The sequence below is a fragment of the Quercus robur genome, chromosome 2, assembly GCF_932294415.1.
Source record: "Quercus robur chromosome 2, dhQueRobu3.1, whole genome shotgun sequence".
Lineage (NCBI taxonomy): Eukaryota > Viridiplantae > Streptophyta > Magnoliopsida > Fagales > Fagaceae > Quercus > Quercus robur.
The window spans coordinates 20,128,116-20,144,213 of record NC_065535.1 but is presented as its reverse complement, the minus strand read 5'-3'; the positions used below and the strand labels follow the sequence as shown (position 1 = coordinate 20,144,213).

The window sequence follows — 16,098 nt, the reverse complement described above, 5'->3', positions numbered from 1 at the left end:
TTACGGGTAGGACTCCAAGCAACAACTAGATAGTCCAAGATGTATCTTTTTTTGATAACCTCTAAACCTATAAACCTCACCTTCTCACAGTTATTCTTCCTTTCTTATTGCTCACAATCCCTTCCTTTTGTGTTTCTCCCTCTCCTCCCTATGTTTTTCCTCTTGTTTTCTCTAATAGCCAAAAAAAATCCCCCTCTTCCCTGTCTTCCTTCCTCTTTTATAGTATTTCTTTAATGGGATTTTAATCATTATTGTTTCACCAATTTACATGCATTTCCATTTTCGTTAGAATCCTAAGTGTGGGGACCGGCCCAGAATAATAGGTTGGCTGGGCCCTGAGCCCGTCCGAGGACCATTCTGTCCGAGGAGATGTCGCAGCCCAGAATCCTTGCTCAGGCCCACTGGATCAAAGAGAACACGTCCGAGGAGTAATTCCTCCTCAGACGTTCCAAAATCCAAGTCAAAGGTGCGTCTCAGCTACTGTAGTCCTCCCTTCCAAACACGTAAAAAGAAAGGAGACCTAAAATATCCCAGCAAAGGCTACCACCACCACATTAAATGCACCACAGCTACTCTCCTGGCCGCATTAATGAAGAGAAGACCCCTGAACAGTGCTACCTTAATCACTGCAACTCACAAAGAACTAATAAGGGTGTCTGATGGGACAGGTGCTCAAGTAGGGGTTTGGATGATCAACAAGTGTAAGACCCAGATGATAAAAGAGGGCCTATATAATATGTAAGAGTCCCCCAAGAGAGGGGGACGGAGGAAAAAAGGAGAGAAGGAACAGAGGAGCAAAATTTCACTGTACGAATGTATGCCCATGAATAAAATTTCCCCCTTCACATCCACTTTCTTCATTCTTGTTTCTATATCTCCTGAGCCCATGCAACGAACCGTTTAAGCCAACTGGAACCAAGTTCTTTAGCTCACACTCTACAAAAATTCATTGTGTGGGACTTTTTGGGCAAAGACTTGACCACCCAGGATTGGGTCAACTAAAATCGTGTCCTTACACCAAGGAATCATCATTCCTTCTAAGAATTCTCTTGAAACTTATTTAGACGCCAAATAGCATTCGATAGCAGGTTCCCCAAAGGCACTAACATCTCTTGGCTACTGACCTTAGCTTGGTTAATTCTTTGTCAGTCCCTCACTATCTCATCAATTGGCTCTAGGCCAAGCTCTATAGGGTTTCCCCTGAAAAATAATTTCTTTGTGCACCTTAACTCCTCTCCCTCTCTCTCTCTCTCTCTAAAACTTTTCTCATAACAAAACGGTGACCTTCCATTTTTCTTTTGACTTGGGCTTAAGGCAAAATAAAAAATAAAAACAAAGAAAGAGGGGGATGGGAGGAAGGCCATTAGAGCGGAGGGGAGAATTTTGATCTAGGTAGTGGAGTTATGTGGAGAAGTTATGGAGCAACGATCTTGGACGGTGGATGAGCACAACAACAGAAGGCAAGGATGATAGTGGCAATGGAAGCATGCTGTCAATTGATTTCCTCTCTCTCTCTCTCTCTCTCAAGTTTGTGTGGGACTATAGGTAGAGTTTGGTTTGGGAAGAAATCGGGTTTGTGGGGAGATATTAGAAAGAAAAACATATTCAAGATTAAATATTAAAAAATTAATGAAGTAATAATATTTAAAATGGGATAGAGAGAAAAAATAAAGAGTCGGTTGAAAAATGTATTTGAAAAGTAAGTAGGTAAAAATGTTTGCTCTCCAAATAATGTGAAAATTTGACTACATTGCTAGAGATGCTCTTAGAATCTACCAAACATGCCTTAAAATTTTTTAGAATAATGAAAACACATGTTCTCACCCCTTTATGCCCCATATCTCCTATGTCCTACAATATAGTTACACATTGCCACAGATTAGAAACTACAAGTAATTAGGCTCTCAATTTCCTTTGAAGTGATTAACAAAATCTAATTTTTGCAAACCCATCTTTCTTGCTTGATTCATAACCTCCCTCACAAATAGGAACTTAATATTTTTCTTACTATCACAATATGCAACTAATACTGCGGACAAAAATTCTTAGGCCTTTTCTAGACTTCGCCACAAATCCAATCCCCCCCCCCCCCCCCAAATGTACTCATCTATCTGTATGTGCCTGCCACAATAATCAATGTTTGCCAATCTTCCATCGCTTTGCCTTTCCTGTTTCCATTATTATGGCCATTATATTGGTTCTCCCTTTGAATTTTACTCTTTGTAGATACCAACCAAAGACTTAAACATTAACAAAATGAGATTGTAACCCATGTTTATGCATGAAAACATTCAGTAGTAATAATGATAAGGTGGTCATGTTGCTTCAAAATAGTATTCACTTCTTCTTCTTTTTTATTTTATTTTATTTTATTTTTTTATAGAGAATTTTATTCACTTCTATTTGATAATGTAAATGTGAAGTTAGATATTTGATAAGGACTTAATTACATATCCTTGACTATTGGTTAATAGAGAAGTAATTTCTTAAGTAATTCTTACTTTGATGGGCAAGTAGAGATAAATTGAACAAATAATTTAGTTTTCTCTCTATACCTATAACAAATATCTTTAGTTTTTCTCATCATAGTGATTGAATATAAAGTATATATTAAAGAGAGTCAAGAGAGAGAAACGATTCCTATAGATAATTATGTGTAAATTGAGAAAATTGAAGCAAGGAATCAAACTAAGTCTCATAGTTATTTAATCATGTGTTGACGTACATGTGAAATTCATCATAGTTTTAGATCTCTTGAAATTTGACGTAGTTGTCAAAGGCCTTGTAACTGAATTGGCACCTCCCCATGCACAAAGTGCTTGGGGGTCTAGGGGGGAAAATGTTCGAGCTGCGCGGTTAGTAGCATGTTGTAATTATTTCTCAAAAAAAGAAAAAAAAAAAAAATTTGACATAGTTGTTAATGATCTAACAACATCAATAAAATTTACAGTAACGAAAAATATGATAATCTAATTTCTTAGTTAGACTAAAATACATTTTTGCTCCTTAAATTTTGGAGTTATTTTTGTTTTGGCCTTTTATGTTTTCAAAATTTCATTTTGGCCTTTAATGTTTTATTTAGTTTTCTACTTGGCCCTTTATGTCTGACTTTGTTTTCATTTTTGGCCTTTATATTTCAAAATTTTCATTTTGCATGTATGATTCAATTTTATGTTTAACCCTTTATATTTGATTCAGTAATTAGTTTGATTCTACATGAAAATGAAAATTTTGAAACAGAAAGGACAAATATGAAAACAAGATCAAACAATGCAATGGTCAATATGAAAACAAATTAAACATATAGGGCAAAATGAAAATGTTGAATTGTAATGGACAAAAATTAAACAATCTCAAACTTTAAAAGAAAATTGTATTTTATCATTTGCATTGCTCTTTATCGTCACTCATCAGCATCAATTGATTTTTAGTGTAAGTGAAGATTGAATTTTAGTCTCTTATTTTATAATAATAAACTTTACTAGTTGCGCTAACCCCTAACCCAAACTCACTTTAATTAATAATATAATTTTAGTTATAATAAAATCTTAAATTTATGGACATTTAGATAATTGAATTTTACATATTATCTTCCCAATTAATAAGATAAATAAAGTTTGAGTAATGCTACATGCACAAATTATTTTACAACATTCTCATAAACTACTGATGTGAAAAATTCTTAATAATTCTAACATAGACCTACCACTAACTTCACACTTTTGCTTTCTAATAATTATTAGAAAAATGCTAAAACTATATCAAGTTGGTTATAAAAAAATTGTGAAAAAGTTAGTATATATAACATTACTCATAATTGTTTTTATAGTGTTTCAACTTAAAATATTCGCTTTTAATAACTGTATTTTTTATCGGTAGAATAAAATACTAGTCCATTTTTTATGGAAGTAAGATTGGCTGCAAATGTCTTAGTCAACCATAAAATTTTAGATTGCTTCGAATTTTGTTTATACAATGTGACCCATGTGGGAGATGACATATAAAATACCACGTGTAAGCACAAGCTCCACTGAAGTAGCTACGGGACTCTGGAGTCCACGATTTACATTCAACTAACTAGCAAGTAGCAAGCTCCTTGATTGATTACGTTGTGCAACTCCGAACTCCAAAGCCAAAGTTCCAAACCAAAACAAACAGACAAAAAATGGCTTCCATGCCTTTCTCTGCTTCTCTTCATGCTTGCTTGCAACCCAAAATGATTCCAACTTCTCCAAAATGGACTTCAATTGCCTTATCGATCCCATCCATCAAAACCTCATTTCGGTCCTCCAAATCAGCCATTTCTCAACATGGGTTCTCCTTGCAATCCTCAACTTTTCCTGGGTTTCTTCTCAATTCTCGTTCTTTCTCAGTCAACGCCAGAGCCGCTACAGAGAAGACTATCTATGATTTCAATGTCAAAGTAAAAGTGTTTTGAGGAACAATAAAGAACTCATTTTTTGTTTGTTCCCTTTCACTTTTTTCTTTCTTTGTAGTTTTAAATTATGGTTATTGTTTGAATCTGGACTCTTCTTTGATGTTTTTGAGTTCTGGCTTATGGGTATTGGGTGTTGAATGAATTACAAGCATTTGAGAGTATTTATGCCATGTAATTGAATGGGTGTGTGTATATAGGAGTTTCAAGCATTTAATTAGATGTGACAAAAGGAAAATATCTAAATGTTTGAATTAGTGCACTTGGACAAGTAAGGAAGAAATAGCCAACTTTATAGCTGGCTCGCTGAGAAACGAAAGTCTAGTAGTTGGTGTGTGTGTTTTTTAGGCAAAAAAGTCTAGTTGTTTTGGATGGGTGTATATGTGAATTGGTATCAATGACTTGAAGTGAATTCAATTGTCATTACATTGCTAATTTCTTTATTGATTTAAAAAAGAATATGTACATGTGGTTTCTAATGTTGTTTGTTTAGAAAGGAAAATAGTGTTGTGAACTTTAGCTTGGACTTACAATTATAAGATTCATAGGCTGCTCTATCTCTCTCCCATGGGGACTGCTTATATCTTCAAAAAAATTTAGGACAATTGAATTTCGGGAAGAACGTGTAAAATAGTATATCGTGCTTATGCATGGAGGTTGTTGATGCAGGATATCGATGGGAAGGATGTTTCTCTTAGCAAGTTTAAGGGAAAGGTTCTATTGATTGTCAATGTTGCTTCAAAATGGTATGTACGCCTAATTGATGATTTGCAGCTTTGAAATTCTTTTGTTTAAACTATTGAAAATCCCTGTCTCTATGTCAGTCATTCCAATTTGTGATATAACTGGATTTTTTTTTAATCACAGTGGTTTGACGACTGGAAATTACTCAGAACTGTCTCATATATATGAGAAGTACAAAACTCAAGGTATACAATGGCAATTGGAGATAGTTCCCCGATGTATTTATAATTATTGTAAAGATCTTTGAAAAATTGGTACTTACACCCAATTGAACCATAATTGATGTGTCTGGCTGTTTATGTTTAACTTATCAGAAAATGTCTTCCTGAGTATGTATCCAAAGACGCCCATAAATTTTAAGTTTCTTCTTTTTTTCTCCATATTCATAGCAATCAAATTGAAGATGGAGGAAACTCTAAAGTTTCAAGAATAAACAGGACAACATTGATAAAGTCTCCTAGTATTTGTAGGCATTTATTTTTATTAATCCTTAACATCCAGGTGCATATTTTAGTATAACAAAATCAAGCAAGTTTTCAGTGGCTGTCAACTATGTTTACCTTTAATGTTCATGTATGTGGAGTTCAGTTAAACATGTTGGGTTGTATTTCTGTATCGAGTTGTCATAAAAATATGCCATCAAGTCATCGTGGCATCAACCCTCCCTGTTCCATTGCTGCATTTTGGTACATGTACTGCGAGGCATGAACTATATATTCATCATAATATTGCTACTATATATCTCATACACAGCCAACACATGGTCCACAACTACAAGATGATAGTTGTGATAAATTTTATTGGTCCTGCAAATCTATGATATCTTTCGGGTATATCTGATCAATCATCGTTTTATTCAAACTTAGGACAACATAAGTCATTTCGATGTAATGCATATGAGAAGTTCCAGAAGAAAAAAAAAGGATTTTGTGTTGATTATTGATAAATCCTATTGATCTTTTCTTTGACACACATGGAAAATTTTTAAGGAAGAAATTGTTTTTCTCATAAATATAGTACTCCTAAATTGTTTTCTCATTGCAGGATTGGAGATTCTAGCTTTCCCTTGCAATCAGTTTGGTGGGCAAGAACCTGGATCAAACCCAGAAATCAAGCAGTTTGCTTGTACAAGGTTTAAAGCAGAATTCCCAATTTTTGATAAGGTGTGTCAAATGCATTGTTCTTCTCTATATATATAACATAATGTGCAGAGAGCAGTACTCAGATACCATAAATTGTGCACAACAGGTTGATGTCAATGGGCCAAGTACAGCTCCAGTTTACCAGTTCCTGAAATCGAGTGCTGGAGGGTTTTTAGGTGATCTTATAAAGTGGAATTTTGAAAAGTTCTTGGTGGACAAAAATGGTAAAGTTGTTGAAAGATACCCACCAACAACATCACCTTTTCAAATTGAGGTATTGTTTTCCCTTTTTCTTTGCATTCGGTTCAGAAGTTTTGGAAGTTCCTTGTTATTTATATACCGGTTGAAATAACAATGGTGATGAATCTGTTTAGCGTATTTGAAACATACCAAGTCTCCTAACTGTTAAAAAAACTAGTGTAATTTCTTTGGAGATATGGCCAAATGACACACTTTCATAATACAAGAAGGAAATATAAAATGGTTTATCAGAAAAAATGAAAAAAAGAAAAAAAAAAGAGATATATAAAATGAAAAATTTTCAAACTAGGTCATGTTTGGAGGTTAACATGAGAGCTACCATCTTTTTTAGATCACCTGCTTATTGACACTTAGAGCTTTGAAAAAGAGTGTTACTAAATTTAAAAACATAATGATGTAGGACAACCTAGGCTTCCCACCTAGATTAGTCCTACCAAAGAACCTTAGGCTTCCCACCTAAGGTGTTTGGAATCACCACCAAACAAATAAGATGCAATCTCTGCAAATAATCTCAATAATAATAATAGTCTGTCCTATGAAAGAAATCATTTGGAGCTTTATATGCAGCTTCCACGAATCACAAAGATAAGGATAAACTCTCCTAAACAAATCATAAAAAATTTCAAATACTAATCTGATAATCTTAAACAATCTCAAATACTAATCCAATAATCCTAAACAAATGATAATGATAAACTACTAATCCTAACCAAACTCAAATACCAATCCAAACTAAACAAATAACTACGTTACAATATGAAATTATCCACTGAAAATATAAAATGAAATATTGAAATAACTTTTGGTTATACTCCTGCATTATACTCCCCTGGTTTAAGAAAACTCGACCTCAAGTTTTGTAGTGATGAAGAATTAAGACTTTGGTGCTTAATACTTCCTTCAGATCAGAAATCACCCTAGGAAGCACTGAGAGTAGAATAACCTTCAATTCCATGACACCATAGAACTCCTCTGGAAATACAAAATCAATGTGTTGAACAGGCACAATTTTATCTTGAATCATAGTATCAAACTTTTGGACTTCAACAACCTGTAGATGTTTCTCAACCTTATGGATCATGAAGGGCTCAATACCACTTTCATCAGAATCAACCTCCACATCAAGTGCACCCTCTAAATCTTCGCTCACTTGTTGAAATTTCTCTTCTTGTGTAGACTCTATAATAGGTTCTTCTTGCTGCATGAATGTTGAAACATCATCTATTAGCACTTGTATCTCTATTTCAACATTAGTCTTTGGTGGAACCTGAGCATCCTTTTTTCTGAGTAGAAGAGTCTCGCAAAACCATTATTTTTCTTAAGTCTTGAGCTATGGCAGTGAGTTCTTGATGGAAGGATGAGGTGTTTCCTTGCTGAATACTGTATCTGTGGTGTAGAAAAGTCCCAGGAGAGGATTGATGTTGATAATTCTCTTGATAGCATTGGGGAACATATTTCTCTCTAAGTATTTGTTTCATTTCATTCCAATTAGTTATGGCAAGCTTGCTCCTTCCTTTGAGATTATTCTCAATACTACGCCAAAAGTCTCTAGCTCTACTTCTCAATTTCAACCTAGCAAACCTAACCTTATTAGCATCTGGCAAACATATTTGATCAAAGAATTGATCCATCTCATCTAACCAATTAATGAAGGTCCATGGATTTGGACGTCCATCAAATATTGGTGCTTCTGAGATTACCATGATTCACTGGAATGGAATTTCAACAATCTGAAATGAACATGGGCTTGGTAATCTGGGCTTTGGCTGGTGCTCTGTACTGATCATTATGTGGGGCTTGATAAGCGTGACTTGTAATTGAACTCTAGTGTCTGCTGGAACTTTTCTGCCTTTTGACTTTTTTTTTTTGAAATACAATAAAGAAAGACTACAATATAAAACTAAAATTTGCTAGTGTCAAGCAGTAACACGGCAAACTGAAACATTTAACACTGAAACTAAGGCTCTGTTTGGGAGTTCATAAGGGAATGAAATGGAATGATCATAAGGGAATAGAAAAGAATGGAATGGAATGGAATGTATTTAAGTAAGGAAAATGAATGGAAAAGAATGGAATGGAATTAAGTAACCTTATTGGATGTTTTAAAATAAAGGAATGGAAATAAATGAAAATGAATAGAATGTAAGTAATTTTGTTTGAGAGCAACATGGAGGGAATGTAATGGAATTATTTTATGACAATATTACTATTAGACCCTTATTTTAAAATAAATGGTTGAATATATAAGAGTATTTTGAGAGTTTTAGTTAAAAAAATCATTAAATCTAATTTCATTTCCTCTCATTCCTCCCAATTTCGGGGGGAATGAAAATTTGAGGTTTTAAGGGAATAGAGAGGAATGAGTGTTCTCTCCTACTCATTCCATTCTCTTCCACTTAAACTCCCAAACAAGGGAATGGAAGAATATTCTAACATTATTCTTTTCATTCCTTTTTATTCTATTCCATTCCCTCATCCCAAACGAGACCTAAAAGAAACTAGAAACAAAGGAAAACTAAAAGAGAAGAAGCGGCGGAGCAATCACAAAACATCGCTGGAGTTGACAGCAAAGAGGCGGCATGGGCTTGTCGGCGATGACTATCAGCGGCACTCGAAGGTGGAGATCACAGCTGTTGAGTCAGATCGCAATGCTTTGTGAAGTGGCATGGCGGCGGGCAGTGTTTCAGCAGTGGGTTGTGCAATGGTGTCATTCCATTGGTGGGATCGGCGGCATGGTGTTGGCTTTCAACTCTCTTGTTCTTAATCTGTTAGGTTGAAGTTGTGGATCTGAAATTTTTGTTTTTTTGTTTTTTTTGTTTTTTGTTTTCTGGTGGTGAGTATGACAGTGGGTTGTCAGTCGTGATTTTGGGTTGCTGAAAGGGGTGATCGGGTTGGGCTCTAATACCAAGTTGATGTAGGACAACCTAGGCTTCTCACCTAGATTAGTCCTATTGAAGAACCTTAGGCTTCCCACCTAAGATGTTTGGAATCACCACCAAACAAATAAGATGCAATCTTTGTAAATAATCTCAATAATAATAATAATAATAATAGTCTGTCCTACAAAAGAAATCATCTGGAACTTTATATGCAGCTTCCAAGAATCACAAAGATAAGGATAAACTCTCTTAAACAAATCATAAACAATTTCAAATACTAATTTGATAATCCTAAACAATCTCAAATACTAATCCAATAATCCTAAACAAATGATAATGATAAACTACTAATCCTAACCAAACTCAAATACCAATCCAAACTAAACAAATAACTACGTTACAATCTGAAATTATCCACTGAAAATATAAAATGAAATATTAAGATAACTTTTGGTTATGCTCCTGCGTTACATAACATGTTTCAAATGCATCTAATGGTTTCCCAAATTTACTGGCTGAGGAAATTTTATTAGTATTCTAGTATATATTAAGGTTTCATACCCCTAATATGATGGTCAAGTGTTTACATTTGCTCTTCACTGCAATCCATTCAAAATATATGATTATTGATGGCATTTCACTCCTCCAAGTTGACTTTTAGTAAATGGATGAACCTTTTGGGATCTTGTATGAATTGTTGACTTTTGCTAGAATTGTTGTTTACCAGGTATAAGTTTCGAAGTATTAATAACCTTCAATCCATAAGTACACATTATTCAGAACTTTATAATTTATGTAGTCAACCAAGATTGAGATTTAAGCCACTACAAAACTCTCTGGTTAGTTTACATTTAATAAGGCCGTTACTCGCCATTGATTTAATTTCCTCTACTTTTTTTTTTTTTTTTTTTTGTTTTGTTTTTTTTGGGGGGGGGGGGGGGGAGTTTGTTTTGATGCTAAAGGTAGTTAATTCACTTACATAGTTATCAAAGCAGCACCCTTAGGTAGAATCAGTTCTGAAATTGAAACCTTTCGTTCTTTTGTGACATATCAATGGTACTATGTGAGAGTTTAAGATACAAAGGCCAATGAATCATTGGTATCATGTGATGGCATGTGTACATAAAGGTTTTTTTGTGTTTCTGAGACTAATTGGCATGGAAACTTTAGATCAATTGTTTAGTTTTTGATAATGAGTGTGTATCCTGTCATATGTAAAGAGCATTGGAAGGAATTGTTGTATGCTTCTCTGATTCATTGCATAAATTATTTCAGAAGGATATCCAAAGGCTCCTCGCGGCATGAACATAGAGTTGCAAAGGCATGCATGCATTATCTGCTGAATCAAGGGCAAAAGAATGTATGGGAATATGTAGATATCTGGATTAGTCGTTCATCTCATAGTTGTATTTTCTGTGAGTTATTGGTGATATATATGTACACTTACAATTTATAGAGTTGGTTTTTTCCTTTCCTTTCCCGACCCCTAATTTTCTACTGTGTTATTAGTAAAAATTGATTTAATTTAAATCTACAGCAAGTGACTCTCTTGGGGTTTGTATTAACTTGCCTTATTTGTGAGGCTGAAAAGTGAAATTTAAAGTTGAATAAAACTTAGTACAGTTTCATAGATGTAGTATGTTATGAACAAATAATAAACTAACAAGTGTTTGTCTCTTAGTTTCTATGAAAGACTGGTTTTCAACCATCTTCTCTTAGGCTGTAGAATTGTTTTGTCTCATTTATCTTGAAGGTGTTTAGTCCTCCAGAGGCAACAAGCATGTCTCTTGAGCTTATGGGTTCTTTCTTCGTGGTTTTATTGGGAAACAGTAGTTTTTTATTTTTTCTTTCATGGAGAACTTAACAAAAAACTAGAGCAACCTTTCTCTCAACTAGAGCAACTTTTCTCTCAACGAAAGAGAAGGTGTAGGCTTCACCCTTAGAAATCAATTTCATTCTTCTGAGTTTATTATAGCTGTCAAGTTGTTGACGAAACATGTCTTAAACATGGATGTGGTGGCTAGAACTTTTAGGTAGCTTTGGCGATCAACCAATGGCTTTAAGATTCGTAGTCTTGAGGACCACATTGTTTTGTTTGTTTTCAGTAATCCTTACTGTTGCTGAAAGTATTTGTGATACTATTGAGCTAGTGTGTTGATCCACGGGATGTGCTAATAAGGAGGGAGGTAGTTTTATGCAGGGTTACTCTGGATGTTTCCTTGCCTCTATGCCGAGGTCGTGTGGTGACTTTGGAGAATGGGAACAAGGTTTGTGACTTTGGAGAATGGGAACAAGGTTTGGGTTAGTTTCAAGTATGAACGACTGCCTAATATCTGTTATTGGTGTAGTTGCCTAGACCATGATGATAATGATTATGTGCTATAGATTCAAAGCAAAGGTACCCTGTCTCCTGACCAGAGACAATATGGGCAAAGTTTACATGCGTCCTTGTAAAGATCCTATAACAAACCTATGGTTTTTGTCCCTAGTTATTACAATAAAATTGACAGTTTTTAAGGAGGAAGACAATCGAGAAAGGTGGTGGCTCAACCTTGAGAGTGGAGGATGTTGGCCACACTCCCCCGGAGGTGAATCATCCAAATATGGCAATGGATACTCATGATGGAGCCACTAATGAGGAAGATTATCTCTCCCAATCAATCTTCAGTATTGGGTACTAACCCAATAGTTGGTTGGGATCAAGTTTCCTCCAAGTCCACTCCTCATGTTGAGTCATTCCTTAATGGAGGCCAAATTCCAGCTTATGCTTCTGTGTCTAAAGGAGATACTTTGTTGGGAAGTCCACGTTTTTGAATCAAATTTTGGAGTGAAAAATTCGATCCAGTTTGAAGGTGGTGATCCTTTTTTGGCTAAGTTGCAGGAAATTGATCGTGATCTTCAGAAATTTGATAATCTAGTGGGCAAGAATCCATGTGGTGATAATGTGGTGGTTGAAAAATCATCCCTTCAATCACTTGATATTCATCCTGATTATGGTGTTGAGTTTTTGGGGATCATCAAGGCAGGTGTGGTCAATAATTTGTCATGTGATAAGGTGCAGCAAATCAAGGGACCTACTAAAGATCTGGGCCTATCAGATGGAACCTTGGCCTATTTTGAGTTGCTAGCTAGGCCTAAGTTAGTGACTCCCACCATTCCTCACTTAAGCCCTTATGTTACTAAGCCTAGAGATCCTCTCCAAGATATTTCAAACTATCTCTGGCCACGAGTGAGGTAAAGTCTAAAGCGTTCCACACTTTGAGGCTTAATCTCATCGAACCTATCCATTCGCCCTTGAACGAATACATTTGGGACTTTGCTGCCACTAAGTAATTTAATAAGTGGGCGGAAGAAACTCCACTCAAGAAAGCAATGGGAATGGCTATAGGCAACTCCATCAAGGAGTATATCAGTCGGTGTTTTGGCATCTCGTAGAAGATCATAAGCGACAACAATATATCTCGCTCATACCAATTTTCAGAGTCAAGCACTATGAAACATTAAGAAGCCTACGAACTATCTTATTATCCAAATATGGTGAGAACCTTACATGCGAAGGTGCAATGCCTTCAATAAGGTAGGGAAAGCCAATGCTTTCTCCCAATGGAAAACCTATAATTTATTCTTATGGCAATGCCTCTGCACAAGAGTGAAAATACTCTTAATAAGTTAAGGAAAGTCAATCACATACTCCCACAATGGTAAGCCTTATCAAATGGTTAGGAAGCCAATAATACGTTTCATTATGGCGATACCCCTACTTGCGAGGCATAACTAGCCCTCGACAAGGTAGGAAAGCCAATGCATCCTCCAAGGCAAGCCCTACCAAATGATTAGGAAGCTAACAAGATGTCATATTATTCATACGTGGCAAAATCCCTACTTGCAAGGGTGAAACACCCCCAACAAGGTAGGAAAAGCCAAAATTTTCTTATAGTTCAAGTATGATGATCCACTATATGCGTGGACATAACCATCCCTCAAAATATGGGAAAGTTGTCGCAAAACCATCCCTCAAAATATGGGAAAGTCGTCGCAACAAATCCATACCTTATTGCCACATGATAATTCGTTATACGCAAGGATAAAACTCCTCCTCAAGAAAATGCCAAAACTGTGCATTCTATAAGTCGCTATATGAAAGAATGTGATATCTTCAAAATGTGATCTCAATACAAGCCACTGTCTATGAGAACACAATCAGCCTCTATAAAATGGTGACACACAAGTGCACCATGACTTGCAACACAGCCCATATGTGGGGGCTTGTTGAAACTAATGAAATAGCAACCTAACACATGTCAAGTATAAGTCTACTACCAAGCGGCAAGACAAGTTTCAACATATACGAGTTGTTTGTGAAACTAAAATATGCCCATCAATAGAGCGCTAAAAAAACGGTGCACAAACTGCAAGATGCACATTGCACCAATACCTGTCCGCAATAACGTAGCAACCACGTGTCTACTAACTTGCCCAAGCAAATGTAATGACATATCAAACAAAAGTCACTTCCAAGTATACACTAAACTAGTCAAGGCAAGATATCCAAATTGACAAAGTATTCACATCTTGTCGAAACAAGTCGTTCTCAAAATGATGTACACAACTCATCAATACATAGGCGAGTCATTCTCATGTGGTGATGCGATCATGAGTTTTCAAAACTATGCTACTCAATCACAAGCAAAACGTGCTTAAAGCCTATTAAGTAGAGATGCAAATCTATTCACATGGTACACCATACAAACAATTCACATCATTGAGGTACAAATCATTCTTTTCATTCCAAAATTCCAAATTATATGTTGAGACATCATATATGTGTTTCTTTGTACAAAATACAAATTGTATCTACTAACCATGACAGCACAAGCTCAAAGTTTCAAGAAATACCACTAAATAAGAGCTACTCTATACATAAGTGAGCTATCTACAAAAGTGAAATACAGGAGAATATGTTTCCAAGATAGTATTCCATATAACACATTACAACTAACTCGAGTTCTCAAGGTTTCAACAAATTCAAGAAACAAAAGAAATGAAAAAGAAAGGGGGACTCAAAAAAGATCAAGACTTGCAATAATATCCAAAGCTATTTCATTTGAAACACTCACTTGCAATTGATCTATCTCAGAATTCAAGCTCCAAGTTTCTATCTCTAACCAAAAAAATATGATTTTCAAAAGACGCAAGTTGAACTTTAAAGCCTCACTTGATCCATGTATCGACAAGGCAGTGGAGGTGTGTGTTACTTGCCATTGATTTATTTTCTTTTTTTTTTTTTTTTTTTTTGTTGGGGTTTTTTTGGGGGGGGGGGGGTGTGGAGTTTGTTTTGATGCTAAAGGCAGTTAATTTACTGACATAGTTATCAAAGCAGCACCCTTAAGTAGAACTAGTTCTAAAATTGAAACCTTTTGTTCTTTTGTGACATATCAATGATACTATGTGAGATTTTAAGATGCAAAGGCCAATGAATAATTGGTATCATGTGATGGCATGTGTATATAAATGTTTTTTTGTGTTTCTGAGACTAATTGGCATGGAAACTTCAAATCAATTGTTTAGTTTTAGCTAATGAGTGTGTCCTATCATATGTAAAGAGCACTAGAAGGAATTGTTGTATGCTTCTCTGATTCATTGTATAAATTATTTTAGAAGGATATCTAAAGGCTCCTCGCGGCATGAACATAGAGCTGCAAAGGCATGCATGCATTTTCTGTTGAATCAGGCAAAAGAATGTATGAGAATAGATATCTAGATTAGTTGTTCATCTCATAGTTGTATTTTCTCTACGAGTTATTGGTGATATACTTAAAATTTACAGAGTTGGTTTCTTCCTTTCCTTTCCCGACCCCCAATTTTCTGCTGTTTTATTAGTAAAAATTGCTTTAATTTAGATCTTTAATTCAACTTGGTGTAATTTTAAGAAATCTTACACAACCCAATAATATGTTATTGAATTCATATTTGAGAAATCTCACCATTGGATTACATGTTCTATTTGTTCTTAATATGCATGTCAATTTTCATGTCAATTAGATGCTATATACCATTCAATCAATAAATTCATATTTTATGCATTATTTTAAATTATAAAAATCTTGAATTTAAATGATTGATTGATGACATAGTTATTGATCTTTGATCATCTTAAAATTTGGCAAGCATAGAGAATATACGAAAATAATATAATCCAACAGTAAATTTTTCAATTAAAAAAATTTTGGTGTAACATACCTTAAAGTTACACTAGGTGTAACTTGAACCCATTAAAAAGTACTATAGTTTTGTGAATTTGTACGGATGGATCTCATAGTCATAATACACAACTAATATGAATTGATAACCATTTATATTGTGGATTACTTGACTAAGCAAATACATTATGTTGAAATGAGAGGATCAATGATAATCAAAGTAATTTTTGCTAACTTAATCAGTTTATGATTCTCTTCTGTTACCGATGATTCACATATAGAGGGACTCCTTCAGTATATATCTTCACAATCTATAGCTTAATCAAATGTTGTCTCTCAATAGAGAAAGTTAAAGTAACCACAAACAGCAAGATGGCAAGTTCATCAAATGTTCGACGCCAACAAGAAATGGACCAAAAAGGGTTCAAAGTTACTAA

The 16,098-nt window shown here is 35.0% G+C and overlaps 1 protein-coding gene across 2 annotated transcripts in view; it reads left to right on the top strand.

Moving 5' to 3' along the window:
• Nucleotides 1-4,037: 4,037 nt before the first annotated feature.
• Nucleotides 4,038-16,098, top strand: part of LOC126712807 (phospholipid hydroperoxide glutathione peroxidase 1, chloroplastic) — an 80,265-nt gene continuing 68,204 nt past the window's right edge. Inside the window, exons 1-6 of one of the 2 annotated variants that reach the window (XM_050412281.1) lie at nucleotides 4,041-4,423; nucleotides 5,105-5,181; nucleotides 5,303-5,364; nucleotides 6,224-6,342; nucleotides 6,428-6,595; nucleotides 10,737-10,935. In XM_050412281.1, coding sequence (XP_050268238.1) covers nucleotides 4,166-4,423; nucleotides 5,105-5,181; nucleotides 5,303-5,364; nucleotides 6,224-6,342; nucleotides 6,428-6,595; nucleotides 10,737-10,766 — 714 coding nt within the window. In that variant the 5' untranslated portion in view covers nucleotides 4,041-4,165 and the 3' untranslated portion in view covers nucleotides 10,767-10,935. Of the gene's footprint in view, nucleotides 4,424-5,104; nucleotides 5,182-5,302; nucleotides 5,365-6,223; nucleotides 6,343-6,427; nucleotides 6,596-10,736; nucleotides 10,936-16,098 lie in introns of those variants that run through there. The other variant, XM_050412282.1, reaches the window with a different exon arrangement.